The sequence below is a fragment of the Trematomus bernacchii genome, unplaced genomic scaffold (genome assembly GCF_902827165.1).
Source record: "Trematomus bernacchii unplaced genomic scaffold, fTreBer1.1, whole genome shotgun sequence".
Taxonomy (NCBI): Eukaryota; Metazoa; Chordata; class Actinopteri; order Perciformes; family Nototheniidae; genus Trematomus; species Trematomus bernacchii.
The window spans coordinates 34,044-58,696 of NW_022987793.1; the positions used below are offsets into that span (position 1 = coordinate 34,044).

Sequence of the window (24,653 nt, forward strand, 5' to 3'; positions counted from 1 at the left end):
AGTTGGTGACGTCACGATGACTGATTGGAGCATCAGCTATTAAAGTTTCTTAATTTACCTTTGAATGTTTTACCTGTCTCTTAAAGCCTTGAAGGTTAAAAGCATGGATGTATTCTGTGATAACAAGATGTACCCCCCCCCCCAAAGGATCATTGTTTCTTTAGACAATAAGAAAATAAATCATGAATGAAAAGATTAAATAGATTGTGATGTGAAATGTGCAAAAATAGGTTCATTAATAATCACTAGAGATTTTAAATCTGCAGCTTCTTTAAACTTAAGCACGAAAAGCTAAATAACTTTAAATACAAATATTAAGATTTCTTAATTTAATTTCTAATGTTTGACAGTTTCCCTAAAAACCCTAGTTATAAACATGTGTTATGACCACGTGAGAACAAGACAACTAAATCATGAATTCAAAGATTATTACAGATTTGTTGTTATTTTTACGTTATCAAAATATATATGTGCTAAAGAAGATGAATGAATAAAACAGTTAAAAAACAATGGCTGGTATGTTTTCACTCAGCTGTAGGGTCAGTGTGTGAGTCCAGCCACACGGTGGCGCTGCTGCTCTCTGAGTCAATCCTTAGACTCCCTTCATGTTCCTGTTGGTGTTAAACTCTAACCTCTTATTCTTTTTACCCTTTTTTTACCACCCAACAGTTTTGAGCTTTTCTTAAGATAATAACTTTATTTGAGATAATGAGAAAAATAATCATGAATGAAAGACAACAATAAATCTCTGGAATGTTGTTATTGTTACGATATCGAACAATATCTGTGCTAAATAAGGCTAATCAATAATAATTAGAGAAAAGGGTGAAAAACATTTGAAATCTGATGTTTTGATGCAGCTTCTTTAAACTGAAGCACTTTCTAGCTCCTAATGAATTATAACTTTAAAGTGAAATGATTACTATTATATATTATGAGAGGCCTGTCAGGCGTCTCTGGGGTTACCCCCCATTTTCTCCCACATTTACCTTCATAAGCGCAGGTGAGCTCCAGGTAAAGCACTTAAAAGTGTTAAGCTAGACATTAAATAAAACTAGCTTTAAAGTTTAACGTTTAACAATTGTTTTTTCATCCTCAAACATGAATCTACAAAATAAAAAACATCCCACTTCCATGTTATGGTCTGTTAGCAGCGATGCTAAGCTAAACACGACAGAAGACAGGAAGGTGTTTTAAACACATCTGTTTAATGTTGAGAGTCATGTGACAGCTGCTGGCAGTGCCCCCCCCCCCCACGTTAACTCCTAATGCAGCAGCTTCACTTAAATACACACATCCCATAATAACACACATATCTGAGAGGAGCTGCAGGAGTCCGGAGGAACAGGAATGTTTGAGTCTGACGACGGCCACGAGCAAACCACAGACCCCAGGTGAGCCTCAGGTGAACAGGAAGTGGTGCGTATCGACCAACAGGTAAACAGGAAGTGGCCAACAGATAAACAAGTAAACAGGAAGTGGCACGTTTGGACGCCTGTGCACAGGTGTGACTGTCTATTGGTCGATCAGGAACCTGTTAAAGTGAAGTCCTGAGGTCTTATAACTTCTATGATCCGGTTCATTACGTTTGTTCTGGACGTCAGAGCAATGTTTAGAACTGCAGCAGTTAAAACATTTATTGCTTATACATTTTTTATTTTGAGCACAAAACTTAATTTCCTGTGTTTACACATTCCCCTAACGCAGGGGGGTCAAACTCAGGGCCGCGGGCCGGACTTCACTTTCTGTGGCCCCGCAAGAGCTCTGAAAGAATATAATACGTTTATATATATATATATATATATATATATGCCGCTTTACAGAAGCACGTTTCCCATAAACTACATGTCCCACAATGCATCTTATTATGTGACGTGCGCACTGAAGAGACTTGAAATTATTTGCCCCAGACTTCTGCTTTCAGATGTAGTTAATGATGAAGTTATCACCCTATCAGATAATAATCCAATGCAAAGGCAATCATGTAATATAAAACATTATTTTATATATTATATATGTATATTCATGAAGTCTTAAAGTTACAACCGGCCCTTTGAGTGCAACCATAATGCTAATGTGGCCCGCCATAAAATTCAGTTTGACCCCCCTGCCCTAACGTAATGTATGGAGATATATATACTCCTCAGAGTGTAAATCAAACGATGTGTCTGTGGTCCTGCAGCCTGTACGGTGAACCGGTACCTGAACCCCCTCGTTACCGCTGGTCTGTGGTCTGGCGGGCCGTCCCAGGTGTGTGTTCTGAGCGTCTCAGATAGAAAACAGAGGGTAGAAAACACTCAGCAGGAGTGTGTGATCTGCAGGTTGTAACACTCAACGCCCGCCCATTAATGTCCCAGTGTTAGCGGGGCGTCGAGTTAGCACCATGTGATTCTGCAGGCGGGCCTCAGTGGACAGGAACCAGAACCAGAACCAGTCGTGGTCAGCAGAGCAATCACACATTAAAGATTTATTTATATATATATATATATATATATATGTTTTCTATTCAACACCATACCCACTTTCATTTATATTTACTGAAACCATCTGCTGTTAGCTTAAAAAATATCTTTAGCAACACAAAGCAAAAAACAGACGTCATATTAATCTGTTGGGATCAACGATGGCACAGCGACCCTCTCTGCTCTTTAGTTTAAACACTTTAGCATCATGCTAACACGAACATCACGAGAAGCATCGAACTGAGTCGAACATGCCGAAGAAGAGACAGACAGAAACCAGAGTTTACACAACGCAACGGAGAACAGTCATTCATCTGAAGACCGGTCGTTCATCTGAAGACCGGTCGTTCATCTGAAGACCGGTCGTTCATCTGACGACCGGTCGTTCATCTGAAGACCGGTCGTTCATCTGAAGACCGGTCGTTCATCTGAAGACCGGTCGTTCATCTGACGACCGGTCGTTCATCTGAAGACCGGTCGTTCATCTGACGACCGGTCGTTCATCTGAAGACCGGTCGTTCATCTGAAGACCGGTCGTTCATCTGAAGACCGGTCGTTCATCTGACGACCGGTCGTTCATCTGAAGACCGGTCGTTCATCTGACGACCGGTCGTTCATCTGAAGACCGGTCGTTCATCTGACGACCGGTCGTTCATCTGAAGACCGGTCGTTCATCTGAAGACCGGTCGTTCATCTGAAGACCGGTCGTTCATCTGACGACCGGTCGTTCATCTGAAGACCGGTCGTTCATCTGACGACCGGTCGTTCATCTGAAGACCGGTCGTTCATCTGAAGACCGGTCGTTCATCTGAAGACCGGTCGTTCATCTGACGACCGGTCGTTCATCTGAAGACCGGTCGTTCATCTGAAGACCGGTCGTTCATCTGAAGACCGGTCGTTCATCTGATGACCGGTCGTTCATCTGAAGACCGGTCGTTCATCTGATGACCGGTCGTCAGATGAACGACCGGTCTTCAGATGAACGACCGGTCGTTCATCTGACGACCGGTCGTTCATCTGAAGACCGGTCATCAGAACCAGCACCAGGAACTGGACCTGTTGGAATTCCTATCCTGGACTTTTATCCTAATCTGAATCCTGATCTCCAACAGATTGTGGAATACACGGTATGTGGAGTGTCGTGACGTCATTTGGAAATCTGCACCAAAACCAGTACAATCGTCACGTTTTCAGGGTAAAACTCTAAACAAACCGTACGTTATTGTCGTTAGCATACTGGATTTGTTAGGAAAGCCATATTTCCCGCTCTAGTAACTATCAGATTTGCTCAATAAAGGGCCTATGACTAATTCTTACCAGAAAGAGCTTGAACGCAACAGAATGTAACTCAATGCAACGCCTGTTTAACATATGCAGCTCAACACCTTAAAGCTAACAGCTAAAAGGCTAACAGCTAATGAGCTAGCTCTTCTGGCAGGTTTCAACACAAACAGCGTAACTAGGATCAAAGAGTTCCCTGTCTCCCAAACACATCTGTTATCGTCACGTTTCAGACTCTTCCAGAATCCAGAATTGAAGTTGAGGTTATTGGGTTAGCGGATGTTTAGCTTTAGTTTCTGGTTGCGATGAATGACTGGTCTCCGGTCTCCGCCCCCTACAGAAACATTCCCCATCTTCTTATAAAATGCCTTCCCACACTGATGGATGCAACAGATCAGCGATGAAGGAACTTGATATCGAAGCGATGCATAAAAGCACTAATTCTTTTTTTTGGTTTGCCACCGATACATGAACGACACGAGCTAGCAGCTACGCTAATCAACATCTACAGCGAGCTCAAACACAAGAGGACACCACCGTAGAACAGTAGTTGGTCTTTTTTTCATCAAAATAAGATATTTAAAGTATACTTTCATATATAAGCAATACAAAAGAAGTAACACCTCAATACTCAGATAACTCTTACATTAATGTTGTGCTCATTTCTATTTCTTTACAGATACTATTTATATACTGAGACCTCATGATGAGAGATGGGAGAGTGGAAGGCAATCAGTGGTGATGAGGATGAGGCAGACGGCTAGCACCACAGAGAGAACGTCTACTGCAGAACCTCAGGAGGGAACGTCTCCTGCAGAACCTCGGGAGGGAACGTCTACTGCAGAACCTCAGGAGGGAAGATCTACTGCAGAACCTCAGGAGGGAAGATCTACTGCAGAACCTCAGGAGGGAAGATCTACTGCAGAACCTCAGGAGGGAACGTCTACTGCAGAACCTCAGGAGGGAAGATCTACTGCAGAACCTCAGGAGGGAAGATCTACTGCAGAACCTCAGGAGGGAACGTCTACTGCAGAACCTCAGGAGGGAACGTCTCCTGCAGAACCTCAGGAGGGAACGTCTCCTGCAGAACCTCAGGAGGGAAGATCTACTGCAGAACCTCAGGAGAAAAGATCTACTGCAGAACCTCAGGAGAAAAGATCTACTGCAGAACCTCAGGAGGGAAGATCTACTGCAGAACCTCAGGAGGGAAGATCTACTGCAGAACCTCAGGAGGGAAGATCTACTGCAGAACCTCAGGAGAAAAGATCTACTGCAGAACCTCAGGAGGGAAGATCTACTGCAGAACCTCAGGAGGGAAGATCTACTGCAGAACCTCAGGAGGGAAGATCTACTGCAGAACCTCAGGAGGGAAGATCTACTGCAGAACCTCAGGAGGGAAGATCTACTGCAGAACCTCAGGAGGGAAGATCTACTGCAGAACCTCAGGAGGGAAGATCTACTGCAGAACCTCAGGAGGGAAGATCTACTGCAGAACCTCAGGAGGGAAGATCTACTGCAGAACCTCAGGAGAGAAGATCTACTGCAGAACCTCAGGAGGGAAGATCTACTGCAGAACCTCAGGTAAGTCAATTCATCCCAGAACTTCAGGAGGGACTATCCGATGAAGAACTTTAGGAGGGGTCGTCTGATGAAGAACCTGAGGTGGAACCATCCGAATGAGGAACTGCAGGAGGGACAAGCAGAAAGTTGGTGGACTCTGTAAGGACTGTGCACTCCGGACCATCATGAGGTCAGATCCACTCCGGATGTTAAGGAATGGGTTGCCTCAGGAACAGTGCAGGGGACAATCCACTCCATGAGGTCCTGAAGAACGTCCAGGAGAGTATCCAGAGGTTCAGAGCTCCAGACCTTTGGGAACTGCAGCTTCAGGTGTTCAATGATCTGCTCCTGAAAACCAGCGAGGATGATCTGTGAATCCACTCCAGGAAGCACTTCAATGGAAACGTGAACTCTGATGAAACACTGAGCTGAAGGATGACGGACCGACAGACGGGACCCTGTTCAACACCGGAGGTCTTTCAGATACTGTCCTGGATCGAGATCCAGAGTCATTTTGGGCTTAGCGGCACAGACGTAGATTAGTTGTAGACAGGGCGGATCAGTTAGGTTCATGGTTGTAATCCAGAGTTAGGCTGTGAAAAACTATAATGGATGAAACCAGTTGAGTCCTGATCCACCAGTCTAAGGGTAGCTGGTGACGGCCACCTGTTTCTGGGCCAGGCGGCGCAGCTCCTCCCTGATGGCCTTAATGAGGGAGGCGGAGGTGTGGGCGGAGGGCGAGGCGTCCTCCGGCGGGTACTCCGGGGTCGGGGAGGTCAGGAGGAGAGGCGGCGCCGACGGGTCCCGCAACGAGGAGCTGGGCATCTGGAAAACTGAGGAGGAGGAAAACTCAGGAAACGACAAAACCTGTAGGGAGAGACCAGAAAATCAATCCAGATTAAAGGGGTCATTCGTTATGATCAACAAGGATCGGGGGTCACCAGGGACATGAGGTCAGTGGCGAGCCGTGAGCTTTATACCTAGGCCCTCTGACCCCCACCAATTCCCTCGAAAAAAAAAAAAAAAATAGTTATTACGTCACAGCGTATACTTCAGCGGAATATCAAAACAACGGCCCAGGGTGCAAAACGCATCAATGACAGCGACCCTCTACCACACAAAACAACACCTGTGAACCCAATTTGTGTTCTTTGACATTGAAAATGATATTGCATTGTGTTTGTTACTTTCGTTGCAGTTGTATGTCTTAAGTGTAATTTGGCATGCTTTTATTTTGAAGGCGAGTTCACGCTGTTGACAGGAAGTTGTTGTTGCTATGGAAACAAGAAAAGTTTCACAGCGGGCGGAACTTGTCATAAAGTCCGCGATAATAAAACCCACCCATTTAGAGGGAAGATATGATTGGTCAATTGTACTGTCATTTGACATTACTCTCTCGTTCAGTTACTATAGCAACCCTCTGTGAATCGCAGAGAGGGCCAGACGAGCTTCTTTCATGTAACCCTTCACATTCAAACAGAGACTGAACAGGCAGATTCGAAGGATTTATTTATTTGGAAATGTTATTTTATTAAATCAAGTTTTTTTTCGGTAAAACTAATGAAAAATATAACAAAAATAATATTAAAAAAATATATATTTTAAAAAAAAATATATTTTTTTAATGTTTTTAAATATTATTTTTTGGAATATCTTAGGCCCTCACAGAGGGCCTAGAGGGCCCTGACGGCTCGCCACTGCATGAGGTAGATCTCCTGAGAGGTTTCTACTCACGCTCTCTCTGCTGGCTCCGGACCGGCTCAGGTCCTGGTCCGAGTGCTGCTGGTTCCAGCTGGACCCGGTGGGTCCGGACATGCTGCGACCGACCCCGGGGTACACTCCGATATGACTGGACAAACCCACCTGGGTCAGGTGGTGCAGCTGCGCACCTGCAGGACAACACATGGTACAGATTGAGCACCTCTAGTAGTCCACCTGCAGGAGAGACGTGAAGAGTCCGGATTACCTGTGCTTCCCCCTACAGGTCGCGGTCTGGACGAGGAGGGGGGGTCCTCGTACTGCCCCCTGCTGGAGTAAACAGAGTCCTGCTCTCCGGTGGAAACAAACCCTCCGGAGCTGAGGCCCTGCCTGGATAAAACACACAGGATGAGTTCTGGTTCCGGCCCGGCCTGCAGACCTGGACCTGGTGTTGTTGAGACTGACCTCTGCAGCAGGTTCTGCATCGACGTGGGAGACATGCCGAGCTCAGCGTACCTCTGAGGAGAGAACCACAAGATTCATGTGAAAACTAAACAAACAGAGACCATGACACCAACATGCTAATATTATCAGTATATTACCCCATCAGTACCCCTGACTGCTGGTCCTAGTGAGTCCATCCATCACTGCTCTACTTATACTACTACTAATACTACTACTTATACTACTACTAATACTTATACTTATACTACTACTTATACTACTACTTATACTACTACTTATACTACCACTTATACTACTACTTATACTACCACTTATACTACCACTTATACTACTATCTATACTACAGTTATCTACCACACTTCATTCTGTTATTCTATAAATACTTCTGCCTCTCCTAGTGAGTCCATCACTGTGACTCTTCTTACTACAGTTATCTACCACACTTACAACAATACACATGTATTATTATCATAAGACTCACCGCGGAGAAGGGGCTGTGTGGGGAGGCAGCGGAGTAGGGGGGTCGGGGGGAGGGTCCGCTTACCCCCCCGCTGCCCCCCGAGGACGGAGACACCAGAGCGAAGGCGTCGTCCAGCAGGCAGAGCATCTGCTGCCGGGCCTCCTCGATGGAGGGCTGGGGGGGCAGGTAGGGCGGGGGGGGGGGGCGCCGAGTCAAACACCTCGTCAGTGGGGGAGGGGCTGCCGTTGTCCGGGGGGAGATCCGGGTCCGACTGTGGGAGGGAGGGGAGACTCAGGGTGACATCAGGTACAACCATTACTGACAAGTGTTCGGGGAAACATCGGGAAACATGTGATATACTGAGGACCCTTTGACTCACCATGTAGGCCACGTTGTTGAGGCCCGGGTACTTCCTGTAGGTGGCGCTGTGGTCGGTGAGCAGCCGGTCTCTGTCGGTATCAGGAAGACTTCCAGGTCCGGGCTGAGACCTCCGACCCCGAGGAGAGCGCCTCCCCCTGGAGACAGAAAACTCATCAGGAGCGGGAAGAGAAAACTATCTAAAACATATGTGGAAAACATCGTTAATATGATGAGGGGTTTGTGCGACCCTGACCTCCGGTGGGAGTCGGTGGGCGTGTGGGGGGTGTCGGCCTGCAGGATGCAGTCCATGTGGTCGTGGGCGGAGCTATAGAGCCGCTGTGCCACCGCGCTCTGAACCGGACCCTCCCCGAAGGCGTCCATGATGTCGTCCATGGACGGGAAATCGCACTGGCCCCGCCTCTTGGCGCGCTGACGCAGCTTGTTGCGGTGGTGCTCGATTTCTGACTTGTGTCGCAGCGCCACCTAAAGGACAACAAGGTGTTAGAACAGATTCATATGATGGTTGGGGGGGGCACTGGTTTCTCTCACCTCTTGGCTGACCCTCTCGGTGAGGGAGGGGCTCAGGTGAGGCTGGGGGACACGCGGCTGCATGGCGATCAGCTGCACCTTGTTGTTGTTCTGACGCCTCGTCCCGTCAGACGAGCCGCGAGACAGACGGTCCACGTGATCGAAGATGGAGGACGAGGACAGCAGCTCGTCTGGAGCACTGCCTGGGGGACAAAGACACTTTAGAGTCAGGGGAATAAACAAACAATTCATACAAATATACGAGTTCCTGACGCTCCGAGGGGGATACACAAACTATTACTCTGATAAGTGCAATGTGTAAAAGAAAAAGTGCAAAATGTGAAAAAATATTGAAATGTCCCTTTTTTTTATTCCAAAAAGATGTGTAAATAATATGTAAATAATATTTTAAATAATATGTAAATAATATTTTAAATAATATGTAAATAATATTTAAAATAATATGTAAATAATATTTTAAATAATATGTAAATAATAGGTAATATCCAATAAATCTGTGAAAAATCTCCCAAATCTAATTGATATAATAGAAATTCATACAGACGTACCCATCTTGTGTCTCTGACCATTTTTGGGCGTCTTCCTGTGCTTCCCCTCGCTGGGCGTGGCCACGGCCCGCGTGCTCTCCTCTGCCGATTCCCTGCCGCTCGATTGGTCGCTGCCTAACGAGTCTCCGTCTGACGGGCTGAGCCTAACGAGGGACACCAATTAACGCCATGCTTTATGTTGGGAACATCCTGAATGTCCTCTTCCAACATGAGAGTAACATGATAACAAAGGTATCCCAACTGTAGCTGAGTTCATGACAGGAGGTCTGATTACCTAGAAGAGCATCAGGACTGTTTTAGGCATATGATAGCTACAGATGTAGCACTTCATTTCAGACGCCTACCCGTGCGGGTCCGTGATCTGCACGGGGTGGGCCCCTGCTGAAAAGGAAAACCCCCCGCAGGACTTGATACGCCCCCTTGATAAATACATTTAATTATAATGAAACCAGCTGCAATGCATCATGGATCCACCAGGGGGAGCAGTGACTACAAAGCTGCAATGCATCATGGATCCACCAGGGGGAGCAGTGACTACAAAGCTGCAATGCATCATGGATCCACCAGGGGGAGCAGTGACTAAAAAGCTGCAATGCATCATGGATCCACCAGGGGGAGCAGTGACTAAAAAGCTGCAATGCATCATGGATCCACCAGGGGGAGCAGTGACTAAAAAGCTGCAATGCATCATGGATCCACCAGGGGGAGCAGTGAGCTGCAATGCATCATGGATCCACCAGGGGGAGCAGTGACTAAAAAGCTGCAATGCATCATGGATCCACCAGGGGGAGCAGTGACTACAAAGCTGCAATGCATCATGGATCCACCAGGGGGAGCAGTGACTAAAAGCTGCAATGCATCATGGATCCACCAGGGGGAGCAGTGACTAAAAGCTGCAATGCATCATGGATCCACCAGGGGGAGCAGTGAGCTGCAATGCATCATGGATCCACCAGGGGGAGCAGTGATTAAAAAGCTGCAATGCATCATGGATCCACCAGGGGGAGCAGTGATTAAAAAGCTGCAATGCATCATGGATCCACCAGGGGGAGCAGTGATTAAAAAGCTGCAATGCATCATGGATCCACCAGGGGAAGCAGTGAGCTGCAATGCATCATGGATCCACCAGGGGGAGCAGTGATTAAAAAGCTGCAATGCATCATGGATCCACCAGGGGGAGCAGTGAGCTGCAATGCATCATGGATCCACCAGGGGGAGCAGTGAGCTGCAATGCATCATGGATCCACCAGGGGGAGCAGTGATTAAAAAGCTGCAATGCATCATGGATCCACCAGGGGGAGCAGTGAGCTGCAATGCATCATGGATCCACCAGGGGGAGCAGTGACTAAAAGCTGCCACACTGGAACTCATGTGAAATAAACAGCTGATCGATCTACAGGAATCTGATATAGCGGATCTTTGTTCAGATCCATATGTCACGGATAGGATCATATTCTGTGCTAAATAAGAGACATGTAATCATTTACAAAACATCACCATGTTTTTATTTAACAAAATAATGTTGTTTAATCCACGTTGGCGTAAGTACAAAACCATCGCTATGTTTTTTTGTCAGGAAATGCAGCCCGGCTCAAACAAACGATTTGTAATCATCATCCTCACGATCAGTATCATATGTTCGCCGAATTGAAATGAAAGCACTAATAAATGTGGTTTAATCCACGTGAGTTTACAACTACAAAAATAATCGGTTTGTTTTTATATCACATCCGACCGGAGGAAAATGCAGCACGGCTCTCACTACCGATAATCCTAACCCCACGGGCAAACACTATGTACAGTGTTAATAGTTCACTGTATTATTACTGTCTCATATTACTGCTATAACAATCACACATTGAGTTGTTCAAATCAGACCGTTGTTTTTTTTTAAACAGTCTGAATGAAACGGCAGCTCTCAGGTGATCATATATCATCAGCTGCTCTGCTCACTCCTTTCCTGTCAATTAAACTATACAGTTGTTCATCACTATAATAATAAGGACATTATTCAAAAGCTTACATTAACTTTGGATAATAACACGGGAGAAACGGATCCTCTCTCTCTCTCTCTCTCTCTCTCTCTCTCTCTCTCTCTCTCTCTCGCTCTCTCTCTCTCTCTCTCTCTCTCTCTCTCTCTCTCTCTCTCTCTCTCTCTCTCTCTCCTCTATCTCTCTCTCTCTCTCTCTCTCTCTCTCTCTCTCTCTCTCTCTCTCTCTCCCAGCCCGTCAGTTTCTCATGCAGCTCGCCAAACAGTGGGCGGAAATAATAATAATATGAATTATTTCACACAAAAAGGTTATGACAATGTATGACTATTGACGTACAAATAACACTGTCTGTCAATTGTGTAAAATAAGAGGATTAGATTACAACTTGTATTTAGAAATACTCTGTTGTAATTATTGATGCATAAATGTGTTCATCCATTCAATGTGGCATCTGCTATAATGGAGTTAATGTATGATATTACTTCATAATACAATACACTATATCATATATGATATGATAATTACATTTTAATTTGATTCATTTCTTATTTCATAGTTTCTCATCATTATTATAACAGTTCTGTTTCATATGAGTGTTGAGAGCGGTATCCATAAATCTCTTCATTTTGCCCTCAAAGTGCACCAGATTGATGTTTTCATTACATGAATTAAGGTGACTGAGGCTTTTTAACATAGACTTTTCAGTGTCCCACATTTTGCACAGAACTGTCCCACATTAGGAAATGCAGATTGTCTGAGACAACTTGGCACTAAGAGTACTGACATGTCTACCATTTCTTTTCTGAGTGTAATATCTGCATTTTCTCTTTTGGTTTGATTAGGACACATCCTGGGGATTGTGTTTACAAACGTTGACCATACCCTTCACCAGCCCCCACCCCCCTACTGTATGTTGACTTTACTGTATGTTGATTTTTGACTTTGTTTAGAGCAGTGAATTCTCTTCCTCTCTGCAGCAGAGAGCTAAGCGCTGTCAGACCGGACCTGACCCTGACCCTGAAAAGTATTATCATCTGAAATTAATCATTATGTTATTAGTATTAAATACATATAAGTATTTTTACAACTTGTATTTAGAAATACTCTGTTGTAATTATTGATGCATAAATGTGTTCATCCATTCAATGTGGCATCTGCTATAATGGGGTTAATGTATGATATTACTTCATAATACAATACACTATATCATATATGATATGATAATTACATTTGAATTTGATTCATTTCTCATTTCATAGTTTCTCATTATTATAACTTTTATCGCTGATCTTATTTTTGATTTTATTAACCTGTTAAGCACCAAGCCTGTTTTTCATGTTTCAGGCTCGAAAATGACATGCCCAAAACAAATGACTACAACTTAACTTCTAAAAGGGTTATATGAATAATTTCTTTTCTCAAAGTAATGATAAACCTGTGAGTTGGATGTAGAAGTGTCAGAATCAATATAGATGTTTTTTATTTTAAAGAAAATTCAGATTTTACATAGTAAAAAACTGTAAATTATAGTGTCCGTCCAAATATTCTTTTTTACTTATAGTGAAAACTACCCTTGGATGATGGGTTAGTAGACTAAAAGCTTTAGGAATCCAAAGTACAACATATAAGTACCCTGTATCAAGATTGATGCAAAACAAGTGACATTTGACCTTTTTAGAGAGGTTTAGCCAAAACCCCCCCACCTCTGAGGTGATTTGGGTGAAAATGGGTTTTTTTCTCTATCTCTGGCCCCCCTTGGTCGATTTTGATGGTTGACACCTCTTTCTGACCGTTAGAGCCAATAGAATCGAAGGGGGAGTCCCCCACACACACTCGTTGTGAAGAGAAAAGGTGGGGGCTGCGCGCATGTAAATGTGCAGCAGAGTGAAGCGATCTCTAGCTCTGACATTTGGAAACGGAAAAGCAGTTTTAATGCTTATGGATTATCAGAAATCATTTCAAAGAGGACACAGACACATTGGATTAACCTATGGATTAACTGCAGCATCGTTTTAAGGTAAGCCATGTTAGCGTTTCTAGCTACTTAGCTCCACATGTTATGATGTACGCTTTCGTTTATAGCGTCGCAAATGTTTATCACTGAGTGTTGAGGTGGGCACCAAACGATTCTGTGTCTCCAGTAGATGCAAAACGAGGGGTTGGCTGTGCATCTAGGATAAGTAATAAGGGAGTTATGAGTGAGTTTAGGTGCAGAGATAGGTTACATTTTTTCGCTCGTGGCTAATTCAGAGGCTGAGTGTTAGCATTGTGGGTTTTTTTTGGAAAAAAAATTAAAAAGATCAGTTAGCTGAGTTTCTTCCCGTTACATGGATATAAAACATTCATAGTTTATTAAATATTAAGATTCCTTAGACGTTGTTTCCTGCAAATGACGTGTTTATCCGCCCGGTACCGGGGGGGGCCGTGCGTAACAGGTTCATCTGTGTGAATCTGTGCTGTTTTTCACTCTCACCCTGTTGCTGTTTGAACTACTGCATGTCCCCACGGGGGTTAAAGGTCGTCTCATCTGTTGCTGTTTGAACTACTGCATGTCCCCACGGGGGTTAAAGGTCGTCTCATCTGTTGCTGTTTGAACTACTGCATGTCCCCACGGGGGTTAAAGGTCGTCTCATCTGTTGCTGTTTGAACTACTGCATGTCCCCACGGGGGTTAAAGGTCGTCTCATCTGTTGCTGTTTGAACTACTGCATGTCCCCACAGGGGTTAAAGGTCGTCTCATCTGTTGCTGTTTGAACTACTGCATGTCCCCACAGGGGTTAAAGGTCATACTAAAGATACAGAAACTAAAGGTCGTCTCATCTTAATGTATAAGTTGATTTACTTTGATCTACTGTACTGTCAAAGAATATACTGCATAAAGCAAACTATTGTAAAGGAATGAGCAACAAGTGTAAACATTTACATTATTATGATTATTTAATATATAAAGACTATATATTATTGAATTACAATTAAGATAATAAGATTAGATATACTTTATTTGATCTAAAATATTGATGTTTTTCCGTTATAGCAGCCTGTGAAAACCATAACAAAGAAGTGATGAGATGCTCTCCAGCAACACACCTGCAGAGCTGCTCTTCAGCAACACACCTGCAGAGCTGCTCTTCAGCAACACACCTGCAGAGCTGCTCTTCAGCAACACACCTGCAGAGCTGCTCTTCAGCAACACACCTGCAGAGCTGCTCTTCAGCAACACACCTGCAGAGCTGCTCTTCAGCAACACACCTGCAGAGCTGCTCTTCAGCAACACACCTGCAGAGCTGCTCTTCAGCAACACACTGCAGAGCTGCTCTTCCAGCAACACACCTGCAGAGCTGCTCTCCAGCAACACACCTGCAGAGCTGCTCTCCAGCAACACACCTGCAGAGCTGCTCTTCAGCAACACACCTGCAGAGCTGCTCTTCAGCAACACACCTGCAGAGCTGCTCTTCAGCAACACACCTGCAGAGCTGCTCTTCAGCAACACACCTGCAGAGCTGCTCTTCAGCAACACACCTGCAGAGCTGCTCTTCAGCAACACACCTGCAGAGCTGCTCTTCCGCAACACACCTGCAGCGGCTCTTCAGCAACACACCTGCAGAGCTGCTCTTCAGCAACACACCTGCAGAGCTGCTCTTCAGCAACACACCTGCAGAGCTGCTCTTCAGCAACCACACCCTGCAGAGCTGCTCTTCAGCAACACACCTGCAGAGCTGCTCTTCAGCAACACACCTGCAGAGCTGCTCTTCAGCAAACACACCTGCAGAGCTGCTCTTCAGCAACACACCTGCAGAGCTGCTCTTCAGCAACACACCTGCAGAGCTGCTCTTCAGCAACACACCTGCAGAGCTGCCACACTGCAGACTAAGTTCTACAACACCCAGTTGTCTTTGTGTCTTTGTGAATGAAGCGCCATCTCATGGTTAAATCCTGTAATTGAACAAATGGGGAAATTTGGCAACGCCCCCAGCCACTGGGATCCGCTGGGTTTTTGGTTGGGACACACCCATTGGAGTCCTATCTGGAGTGCTACATCTGTATGTGATTAACATGATGATTCAGCCTCTATGGAGATACACATATGACAAGCATGCTCATTTCTGACGTGGAGCTAATCTGAAGTAAACATTGAATACTGCTTTCTATTCCTCCATCTTGTGACTGTGTAACTCCCTCTCTTGGATATCAGCATGTGAAGGACACTGTTCAGGAACTAGTTGATGCTCTGTATGTGATGACTCCTTCCATTCTGGAGAGGATCACAGATACATGGATCCTGAGATTGAAGATCAAGCCGGGGACCAGGGATTATTAAAATTTTTAAGATTTTGAGAAAAAGTCAGAATTTGGTCATTTTGAGAAAAAGTCAGAATTTGGTCATTTTGAGAAAAAGTCAGAACTTTTAGAAAAATTCAGATTTTTTTTTTAGATTTTTAGAAAAAGTCAAATTTTTTAGATGTTTAGAAAAAGTCAACTTTTTTGAGATTTTGAGAAAAAGACAGAATTTTGAGATTTTTGAGAAAAAGTCAACATTTTGAGGAAAAAGTCAGAATGTTGAGATTTTTGAGAAAAAGTCAACATTTTGAGGAAAAAGTAAAAAATGTTGAGATTTTTGAGAAAAAGTCAATTTTTTTGAGAAAAAGTCAATTTTTTGGAGAAAAAAATAGAAAAAGTAAAAAAAAAATGAAAAAGTGAAAATGCTGAGATTTTTGAGAAAAAGTCAAAATGTTGCGATTTTTGAGAAAAAGTCAATTTATTGAGTCTTGTGACTGTGTAACTCCCTCTCTTGGAACTCAGCATTTTGTACATGACAGGATGTATGATTACAAGAACCGGTATTCCTCCATCTTGTGACTGTGTAACTCCCTCTCTTGGATATCAGCATGTGAAGGACACTGTTCAGGAACTAGTTGATGCTCTGTATGTGATGACTCCTTCCATTCTGGAGAGGATCACAGATACATGGATCCTGAGATTGAAGCTCAAGCTGGAGACCAGGGAGAGTTTTCTAACACTCTATAACTCTGTTCTGCAGAACCTGAAGGTAACGTACCGGCCCCGGCGGCGGCTGGACCGCGGCACCTTGGTGGACGACCCTTTAGATTTGGGGGTGTTGAGGTCGCCTCCGTCAGAGGGCGTGGCCTCTTTGGTGGGGGGGGGCGGGCCGGGCTCCTGGATCACCATGATGTCATCCTTACTGTGCTGACCCAGGTGCAGCTTCGCAAAGTCAAAGCCTTTCACGCTGGGGGCCTGAAGCTGGGGGGGAACAGCTGTTAGTGAGGACCCCAGGAAGCAAAGAGTCAAAGGTTTTATTGTCACATGCAGATATCTAGAGAAATGGCAATGAAATTCTTCTGACCTGAGCTCCTCCATAAATTCAATATATATAATAAAATTAAAAAATTAAAATAAGCAAGAAGTCTATATACATGTGAATAGAATATGATTTTTACAAGAACAGAAAATGAAATGAAATAATTTACATTAAGACAAAATTAAATACGGTTTATTGCGGTGATAACTATTTATATAAATAAGTAGATACAAACGGATGAATGTTTATGGATGTGCTTCACAGAGTTCAGGTGTTTAGCAGTCTTATGGCCTGTGGGATGAAACTGTCTCTGGTGCTTTTAGACCTGATGCTGCGGGACAAGAACATTTTGTTGCTGGGCTGATGGGGGTCTTTTATAATCCTGAGGGCTTTCTTCTCTTATAATCAGGTAACCCCCCCCTCACCTTCTGCCTCTGCTGGATGGTGTTGATGGCGTCCGGCTGGAACTCGAGCTTCTCGGAGCCGCAGAGCTTCCAGTAGAGCAGGACGATGATGAAGAGCGCCAGCAGCACCGGGACCAGAACCCCCACGATCAGCCAGACGCTGGAGGACTGGGTCTCTGCCGGGGGGGGGCGACAGCAGCTCCACCGCTGGGGGACACAAGTTCATCTTCAGGGTTATGAAAATGCATACAAAAATATCCAAAGAAATAAAAAGATATCCAAAGAAATTTGCAAAATATTAAAGAAATAACAAAAAATATCGAAAGATAATATGTGGAAAATATCTTAGGAATGTAAAATAACTGAATTTCTTTTTTTCTTTCATTTGAAAAACATCCCAAAAATATATTTTAAAAAAGGTGAAAAACATTTGGGGAAAATAATGTTTCAGTTAAATTGGAGAGTATTGTGTTTCCTCACGCTGAGCCAGGGGTCTCTGGACGCGGTGCCCCAGCACGATGGCAGCTCTCTGCAGGTCCAGCCGGTTCAGGGTCAGCGAGGTGGTCTCAGCCGGGACCCGGTCCCCACCTGGACCCTCCACGAAGTAAAACACCTCCAGGGGGCGCTGCGGCCCCGAGAGCAGCGACACCCGCACCACCTGGCACAAAGATTATATACTTGGGTACTACATGTACCTGTACACATAAACCTGTATACTATATGTCCCTGTATACATACACCTGTATACCCCTGTGTTACCTGCAGGCTGCTGTTCCCCGCGGCGCTCGCCCTCCTCCAGCGCCCCCTGCTGGGCACCTGCTGACTCTCCTCCAGCAGCAGAGCCAGGCGCCGCTCCAGACGGGCTTTAAAGCTGCGCTCGGACACCGTCTGCTCCTGCACGCCCAGCAGCACTGACACACACACACACACACACACACACACACACACACACACACACACACACACACACACACACACACACACACACACACACACACACACACACACACACACACACACACACACACACACACACACACACACACACACGTCACATGGTACAGAACACCTGCTCCACACGTCACATGGTACAGAACACCTGCTCCACACGTCACATGGTACAGAACACCTGCTCCACACGTCACATGGTACAGAACACCTGCTCCACACGTCACATGGTACAGAACACCTGCTCGAACTCACCTGTCCGGACCCAGGTGGAGCGCAGGTGGTGAGACGTGTTCAGCTCGGGGTAATGGAACGCTGTGGACACATTTCAGACATTCAATAAACATGGAGCTGATAGCTTAGCATTGTTAGTGTGTGTGTGTGTGTGTGTGTGTGTGTGTGTGTGTGTGTGTGTGTCGTACGCTCAGCGATCTGCAGCGCCGGGAACCCGATGTAGAAGCTGAACTCCACCGGGCTGAGCTTCCTCAGGTGTTCGCTGACCTCCGACCCCAGCAGGAAGCCCCGCCCATCTCGCACCGCAAACGTGATGTCGACAGAAACCTTCGCCGCCGCGGGCCGAGAGACGGCCGTCGTGATGTTCAGCAGCTGGAGACACAGAGGTAGATCAGGTTAGTATAGCAGCCTCACCTGTACAGAGCCTCACCTGTACAGAGCCTCACCTGTACAGGGCCTCACCTGTACGGAGCCTCACCTGTACAGGGCCTCACCTGTACAGAGCCTCACCTGTACAGGGCCTCACCTGTACGGAGCCTCACCTGTACGGGGCCTCACCTGTACAGGGCCTCACCTGTACAGAGCCTCACCTGTACAGGGCCTCACCTGTACAGAGCCTCACCTGTACAGGGCCTCACCTGTACGGAGCCTCACCTGTACAGGGCCTCACCTGTACGGAGCCTCACCTGTACAGGGCCTCACCTGTACAGAGCCTCACCTGTACAGGGCCTCACCTGTACGGAGCCTCACCTGTACGGGGCCTCACCTGTACAGGGCCTCACCTGTACGGAGCCTCACCTGTACAGGGCCTCACCTGTACGGAGCCTCACCTGTACAGGGCCTCACCTGTACAGAGCCTCACCTGTACAGGGCCTCACCTGTACGGAGCCTCACCTGTACAAAGCTCACCTGTACAGAGCCTCACCTGTACGGAGCCTCACCTGTACGGGGCCTCACCAGTACGGAGATGTTTCCTCACCAGTACGGAGATGTTTCCTCACCAGTACGGAGATGTTTCCTCACCAGTACGGAGATGTTCCCTCACCTGTACGGAGATGTTTCCTCACCAGTACGGAGATGTTTCCTCACCTGTACGGAGATGTTTCCTCACCTGTACGGAGATGTTCCCTCACCTGTACGGAGATGTTCCCTCACCTGTACGGAGATGTTCCCTCACCTGTACGGAGATGTTCCCCGCCTCCTGGTGGCGCCGGCGGGTCTCGGTGTAGGCCAGAACCAGGCCTCTCTCGACCCTCTGGCTGAAGCTGCAGACCCGGACGTCCACGTGTTCGGGGACAAACTGCAGCACCGAGTGGACCTGGTACCGGAGGTCCGGCTCGCTGAACAGCGGCGCCACGGAGGGGACGGGTCCGGAGCCGCGGGGGGCCCGGCGGAGCGCCGAGACCACCGACACCGCCGTGAAGATCAGAGGCCCGGACACCACCCGGAAGGCAAAACTGGACGGGGTTCTGAGGAACTGAGAGAGGAGGCCAAAGATCAATGAACCAGTAACCCTAACGGAACAGAACCGGATCAAAGTGGACCTCTGAGGGTCAGCTGTTGGAGGACCAGGTTTACCTGCAGCTCCACGGAGCGATTGAACTCTCTCTTCAGAAGATCTCTGACGGCGCTGAAGCCTGATGAGGATCCTTTGGAGCTCACTGCAGGAAACAGAGAGAGGAAACTGAAACACTGCCAGAACCAGATCAGAATCAGAATCCCTTTTTCGTCCAGCAGGAAGTGGATTACTCACCGACTCGGACCAGGTACATCTCCGGCTTGGTGACGTTGCAGAGGTACTGCCTGGTGGGAGGGGTCACTCTGGGTGTGGTGACGGGGGGGGCTCTGGTTAGGCTGATGGCGGTGCTCTGGGTGGTTGTTGTCCCCTTGGTGGTTGTGGTCCCCCTGGTTGTTGTGGTTGTTGCCTTGGTGGTTGTGGGGGGCCCCTTCAGTGGTTTCTCAGTGACCGTGGGGGGTCTCTCTGGTCTGTCGGGGCGGGTGGGCGGTCCCAGCGGGGGGGGGGGGAGGCACCCGGCCCGTGGTGTTGGACGGGGGTCGAGGACGGGGTCTACCTGGAATCGAGGCTCTGTCTCTGGGTTGTGGAGCAGAAGTGGTTCTGACGGTGGTGATTGGTGGGTTCTCCTCAGGTGTGAAGGTGGGTGGGAGTGTGAGGGGAGGGGTGGGAGGAGAACCAGAGCTCAGAGTGGTGGGAGGGTGGGGGGTGAGGGTTGTAGTGGGAGCGATGGGGGAGTCCCGCCCCCTCTCCCTCTCCCTGGCCTGCAGGTTGGTGTAATACTCCAGGCTGTTCATGTCGGGCAGCAGCAGCTCCGTGGGCTCCAGGGGGGTCAGGTCCAGGTCGTAGTCCTCGTCCCAGGAGGGGAACAGGTCTGGGGGGGAGGGGCGGGTCTGCAGGGGGGCGGTGGGGGAGGAGGGGGAGAGGGGGAGGGTGGACCGGGACGGGAAGTCACTGTCGTAGGACACCCAGACCCCCCCATGGTGAGACATCTGTCAATCAAACATAAACGTAAACAGTGGGCTGAGATTGGTCAATCAAAGTAGACACGCCCAAAAAGCAGTTTTGTTGAATTCTGATTGGTTGAAGGATTAAAGAAACTTACTTTTGGGAAATACAGAACATTACATTTTGACTAAAAGTCAAAGTTTGGAAAAGACTCAGATTGTGTTTACACGAAATGTCTCTGAACTGACTGAGACTCACCTGGTCCTGGTCCTCGGGGTGGGGGCTGGATAGCTCCACCCCCTCCGGCACCATGAAGGACAGGGTCTCCAGGTAGTCCCCGGACCCCCAGGCCTCCTCCAGGGAGGGGCCGTGCTCCCAGGGCGGGGGGGGGGTGAGGGAGGGCTGGATGTGGGGGGGCAGGGGGGGCGGGAGGCTGGGGGACAGCAGGTCTGGAGGTCTCAGCAGGAGGTGGATCCCCTGAGCTCCAGAGTCCTGGTCCGAGGGGGGCGGAGAATCAAACGTCCGGTTCAAGTCCTGCATACCTGGGGGACAACATCATATTTATTATTTTTTTAGTCAATTTATTGAACATGTTAGAATCAAAACAAACAATAATAATTACAACAAAGAGAAGCTAAATTAAAAAATTAAAAAACGTTCAAGGTATAAAAGAATACAAAATAAATTCTCAAATAGTTTCCGTCATGTTGAAAAGGGGCGAGAAGAACGTTTCTGGTCCCTTAGCGTACATTGTTCATGAAAATAAAAGTTTAGGTCACATAATAGAGACTGAGACCCGATCCGAACTGAGACCTGAGACCTCTGATCCAGTTTGAAGTAACACCAGCGTACTGTCCCTTTAAGAGCCCCCCCCTGACACATTACCTGCGACAGGTGAGCTGGGTGTCACCATGGAAACCAGCGTGCCAGCCACCAGCAGCATCAGGCCCGCGGAGCAGGTTCTGGTTCTGGACCCCATGCTGGAGCCCGGGGGGGTCTCAGGGGCCAGCGGGGTCTGAAGCCACTGCAAGGGGAAATACACGTCAAGAAACACAACAAATAATAATAACAATAATAATTTAATTAAAATACAAAATGTTGATATACAACAGGAAGAACTTCAAAAGAAAACGCTGCACAGTGAGCAACAGGAAGGGAACCAGCGCACTGTCCCTTTAAGAGTCCTCCATACATACAGTATATATACATTACAACAGGAAGGGAACCAGCGCACTGTCCCTTTAAGAGTCCTCCATACATACAGTATATATACAGTACAACAGGAAGGGAACCAGCGCACTGTCCCTTTAAGAGTCCTCCATACATACAGTATATATACATTACAACAGGAAGGGAACCAGCGCACTGTCCCTTTAAGAGTCCTCCATACATACAGTATATATACATTACAACAGGAAGGGAACCAGCGCACTGTCCCTTTAAGAGTCCTCCATACATACAGTATATATACAGTACAACAGGAAGGGAACCAGCGCACTGTCCCTTTAAGAGTCCTCCATACATACAGTATATATACATTACAACAGGAAGGGAACCAGCGCACTGTCCCTTTAAGAGTCCTCCATACATACAGTATATATACATTACAACAGGAAGGGAACCAGCGCACTGTCCCTTTAAGAGTCCTCCATACATACAGTATATATACATTACAACAGGAAGGGAACCAGCGCACTGTCCCTTTAAGAGTCCTCCATACATACAGTATATATACATTACAAATTAAGACACGAAAAAAGGAAATTACAAAATGAAAGACAGAGGACATTAAATTAAAAAAAATTAGCCAAAATGAAAGACAGAGATATGGAGGAGGAGGAGGAGGAGGAGGAAGACCCTCTGCAGCTGTGAGACCGTGAGAGGGGGTCACGTGGCTTCAGAGCCCCTCTACAGCCCCGTGACACCGGATCGGTTCCCCTTTAATCACTGCGGGGGTTCAATATCATTCATCTAGACCCTCACTGTTCCATCAGGTAAAGACTGGGCCCGGTTCCGCTCGGCCCTGCTCACACCTCCACACGCTGAGCCCATTATCGGACACACTCCCCCCCCCGGCCCCCCCTCACACACACCGGGCTTCACGCCTCTCTTCGCGCCATCACCGTGCAGAACATCCGGGCCTTAGACCCCGGTACCGATCAGAACATCCGGGCCTTTAGAGACCATCCGGTACCGATCAGAACCCGATGATCAGAGAGGGGAATAAAAAACCCTTAGAATAAAAACCGGACGAGGACCCGGATGATGCGGAGCCTCCCTCCTCTGCAGCCACACACACACACACACACACACACACACACACACACACACACACACACACACACACACACACACACACACACACACACACACACACACACACACACACACACACACACACACACACACACACACACACACACACACACACACACACACACACACACACACACACACACACACACACACACACACACACACACACACACACACACACACACACACACACACACACACACTAAAACACTAAAACACGCTGCTAATGACCCGGTTGTCCCGGTGCTGCGGACCTACCTGCTGCCATCCTGAGGAGCGGAGCGGGTTCCGGCGCGTCACGCCTCTCTGCAGCGGGAGGGAGGGGGGGGAGTGAATCATCTGCAGCCCCCCCTCCCTCACTGATCTGCAGCTCCTCCACAGGTCCTGATCGATCAGCTGATCCGGATCACTGTAGTCTGTCACCGTGCAGACCCTCAGGTTCAAGGCTGTTATTGTCATGTGAGCACACAGCAGCTAGTGGAGAGATCTCGGCTGCTCCAACAGAACACAACACAGATCAAGTCAATATCATAGAAACAGAATAGAGTAGAAACTGTGCAGTGTGTAAGTCATTGTGATATTGATGTGAGACACAGAGGAATGTTCTGGATGTTCTTCAGTCTGATGGAGGGACTCATTACAAACAACACATGATGATAATAATAATGATTCAAAATGATAATTGAAAAACGAAAACTTATTTTAAATAATATTATGATAATAAAAACCAATACAATAATAATAGTAATAATAATAATAGTAACTCTAATGAGTTTTAAAAAATAACAGTGACTCCTCTGTTAAAGGTTCCTGCTGCCTCTCTAGCGCCCCCTGCTGAGGATATAAAGCCTCAGCATCATGGAGTTATATCTCTGTTATTATTCAGTGTCAGTATTAATACTTTTATTTTGTAAATATGTTTGGTACGGTGAAAAGTGACAATAAAACATATAGTTATATATATGACTGTAAGAGGGGAAGGCGCTGATCCTCGGAGCAGAAACAACACACATTTGATTTTTGATCCAAACTGAAGTTTATTTGATATTTTTTAAAGAATATACTGGAACTGTAAAAGTCTTATTGCTATTAAAGAATAACTACTGCAGATATATAACAAGGAGATGAATATATAAATACGTGTTCCATCAAAAAAGATAAATATGTAACAGACGAGCGTCATTAATGAAACACCTGCAGCGAGGTGAGAGGAATCTACATCTTATAAAAACGTTATCTACCTTTTGGAAATGTCCCTATTTATTGTTGTTTTTTGCACAATTTTTTTATTAATTGAATGAATTAAAGGACTATATTTGTTGGTGTTGGCGTTGGCGTCTCCAAGGGACCAGGACCCTCTGAAAGGTGTTGGTTTCCTGCGACACGACGCCTCGTCCACCGGCGGCGCGTTGAGGAGGCGGGGATATAGAGTGGTGCAGTGACGAGTCCTAAAACCAGGAAGTGAGTCAGCATTTCTCCACTTCCTGTTCCCTGGTCTCAGAGCCAATGGGATCTCTCCATAGGATGTTTGAAGATATCTGAACTAAGGTCTGTGGTTGAGACACATTGAAGAGACGGATCACGTTTTGTTCTAGGACAT

At 46.6% G+C, this 24,653-nt stretch overlaps 1 protein-coding gene across 1 annotated transcript; it reads right to left on the reverse strand.

The window, feature by feature from the left end:
* Positions 1-5,885: 5,885 nt before the first annotated feature.
* si:dkeyp-27e10.3 (UPF0606 protein KIAA1549) lies at positions 5,886-22,895 on the reverse strand. The gene is given in 24 exon segments (XM_034149810.1): positions 5,886-6,170; positions 7,038-7,192; positions 7,270-7,391; positions 7,467-7,519; positions 7,948-8,130; positions 8,132-8,197; positions 8,306-8,441; positions 8,540-8,769; positions 8,836-9,017; positions 9,384-9,526; positions 16,430-16,632; positions 17,116-17,283; positions 17,285-17,301; positions 17,575-17,752; positions 17,854-18,005; positions 18,298-18,357; positions 18,465-18,648; positions 19,454-19,753; positions 19,855-19,937; positions 20,030-20,300; positions 20,302-20,781; positions 20,996-21,279; positions 21,623-21,761; positions 22,831-22,895. Coding segments are annotated over 23 exon segments (3,969 nt in total). The 5' UTR covers positions 21,717-21,761; positions 22,831-22,895; the 3' UTR covers positions 5,886-5,945.
* Between the last annotated feature and the right edge of the window lie 1,758 nt (positions 22,896-24,653).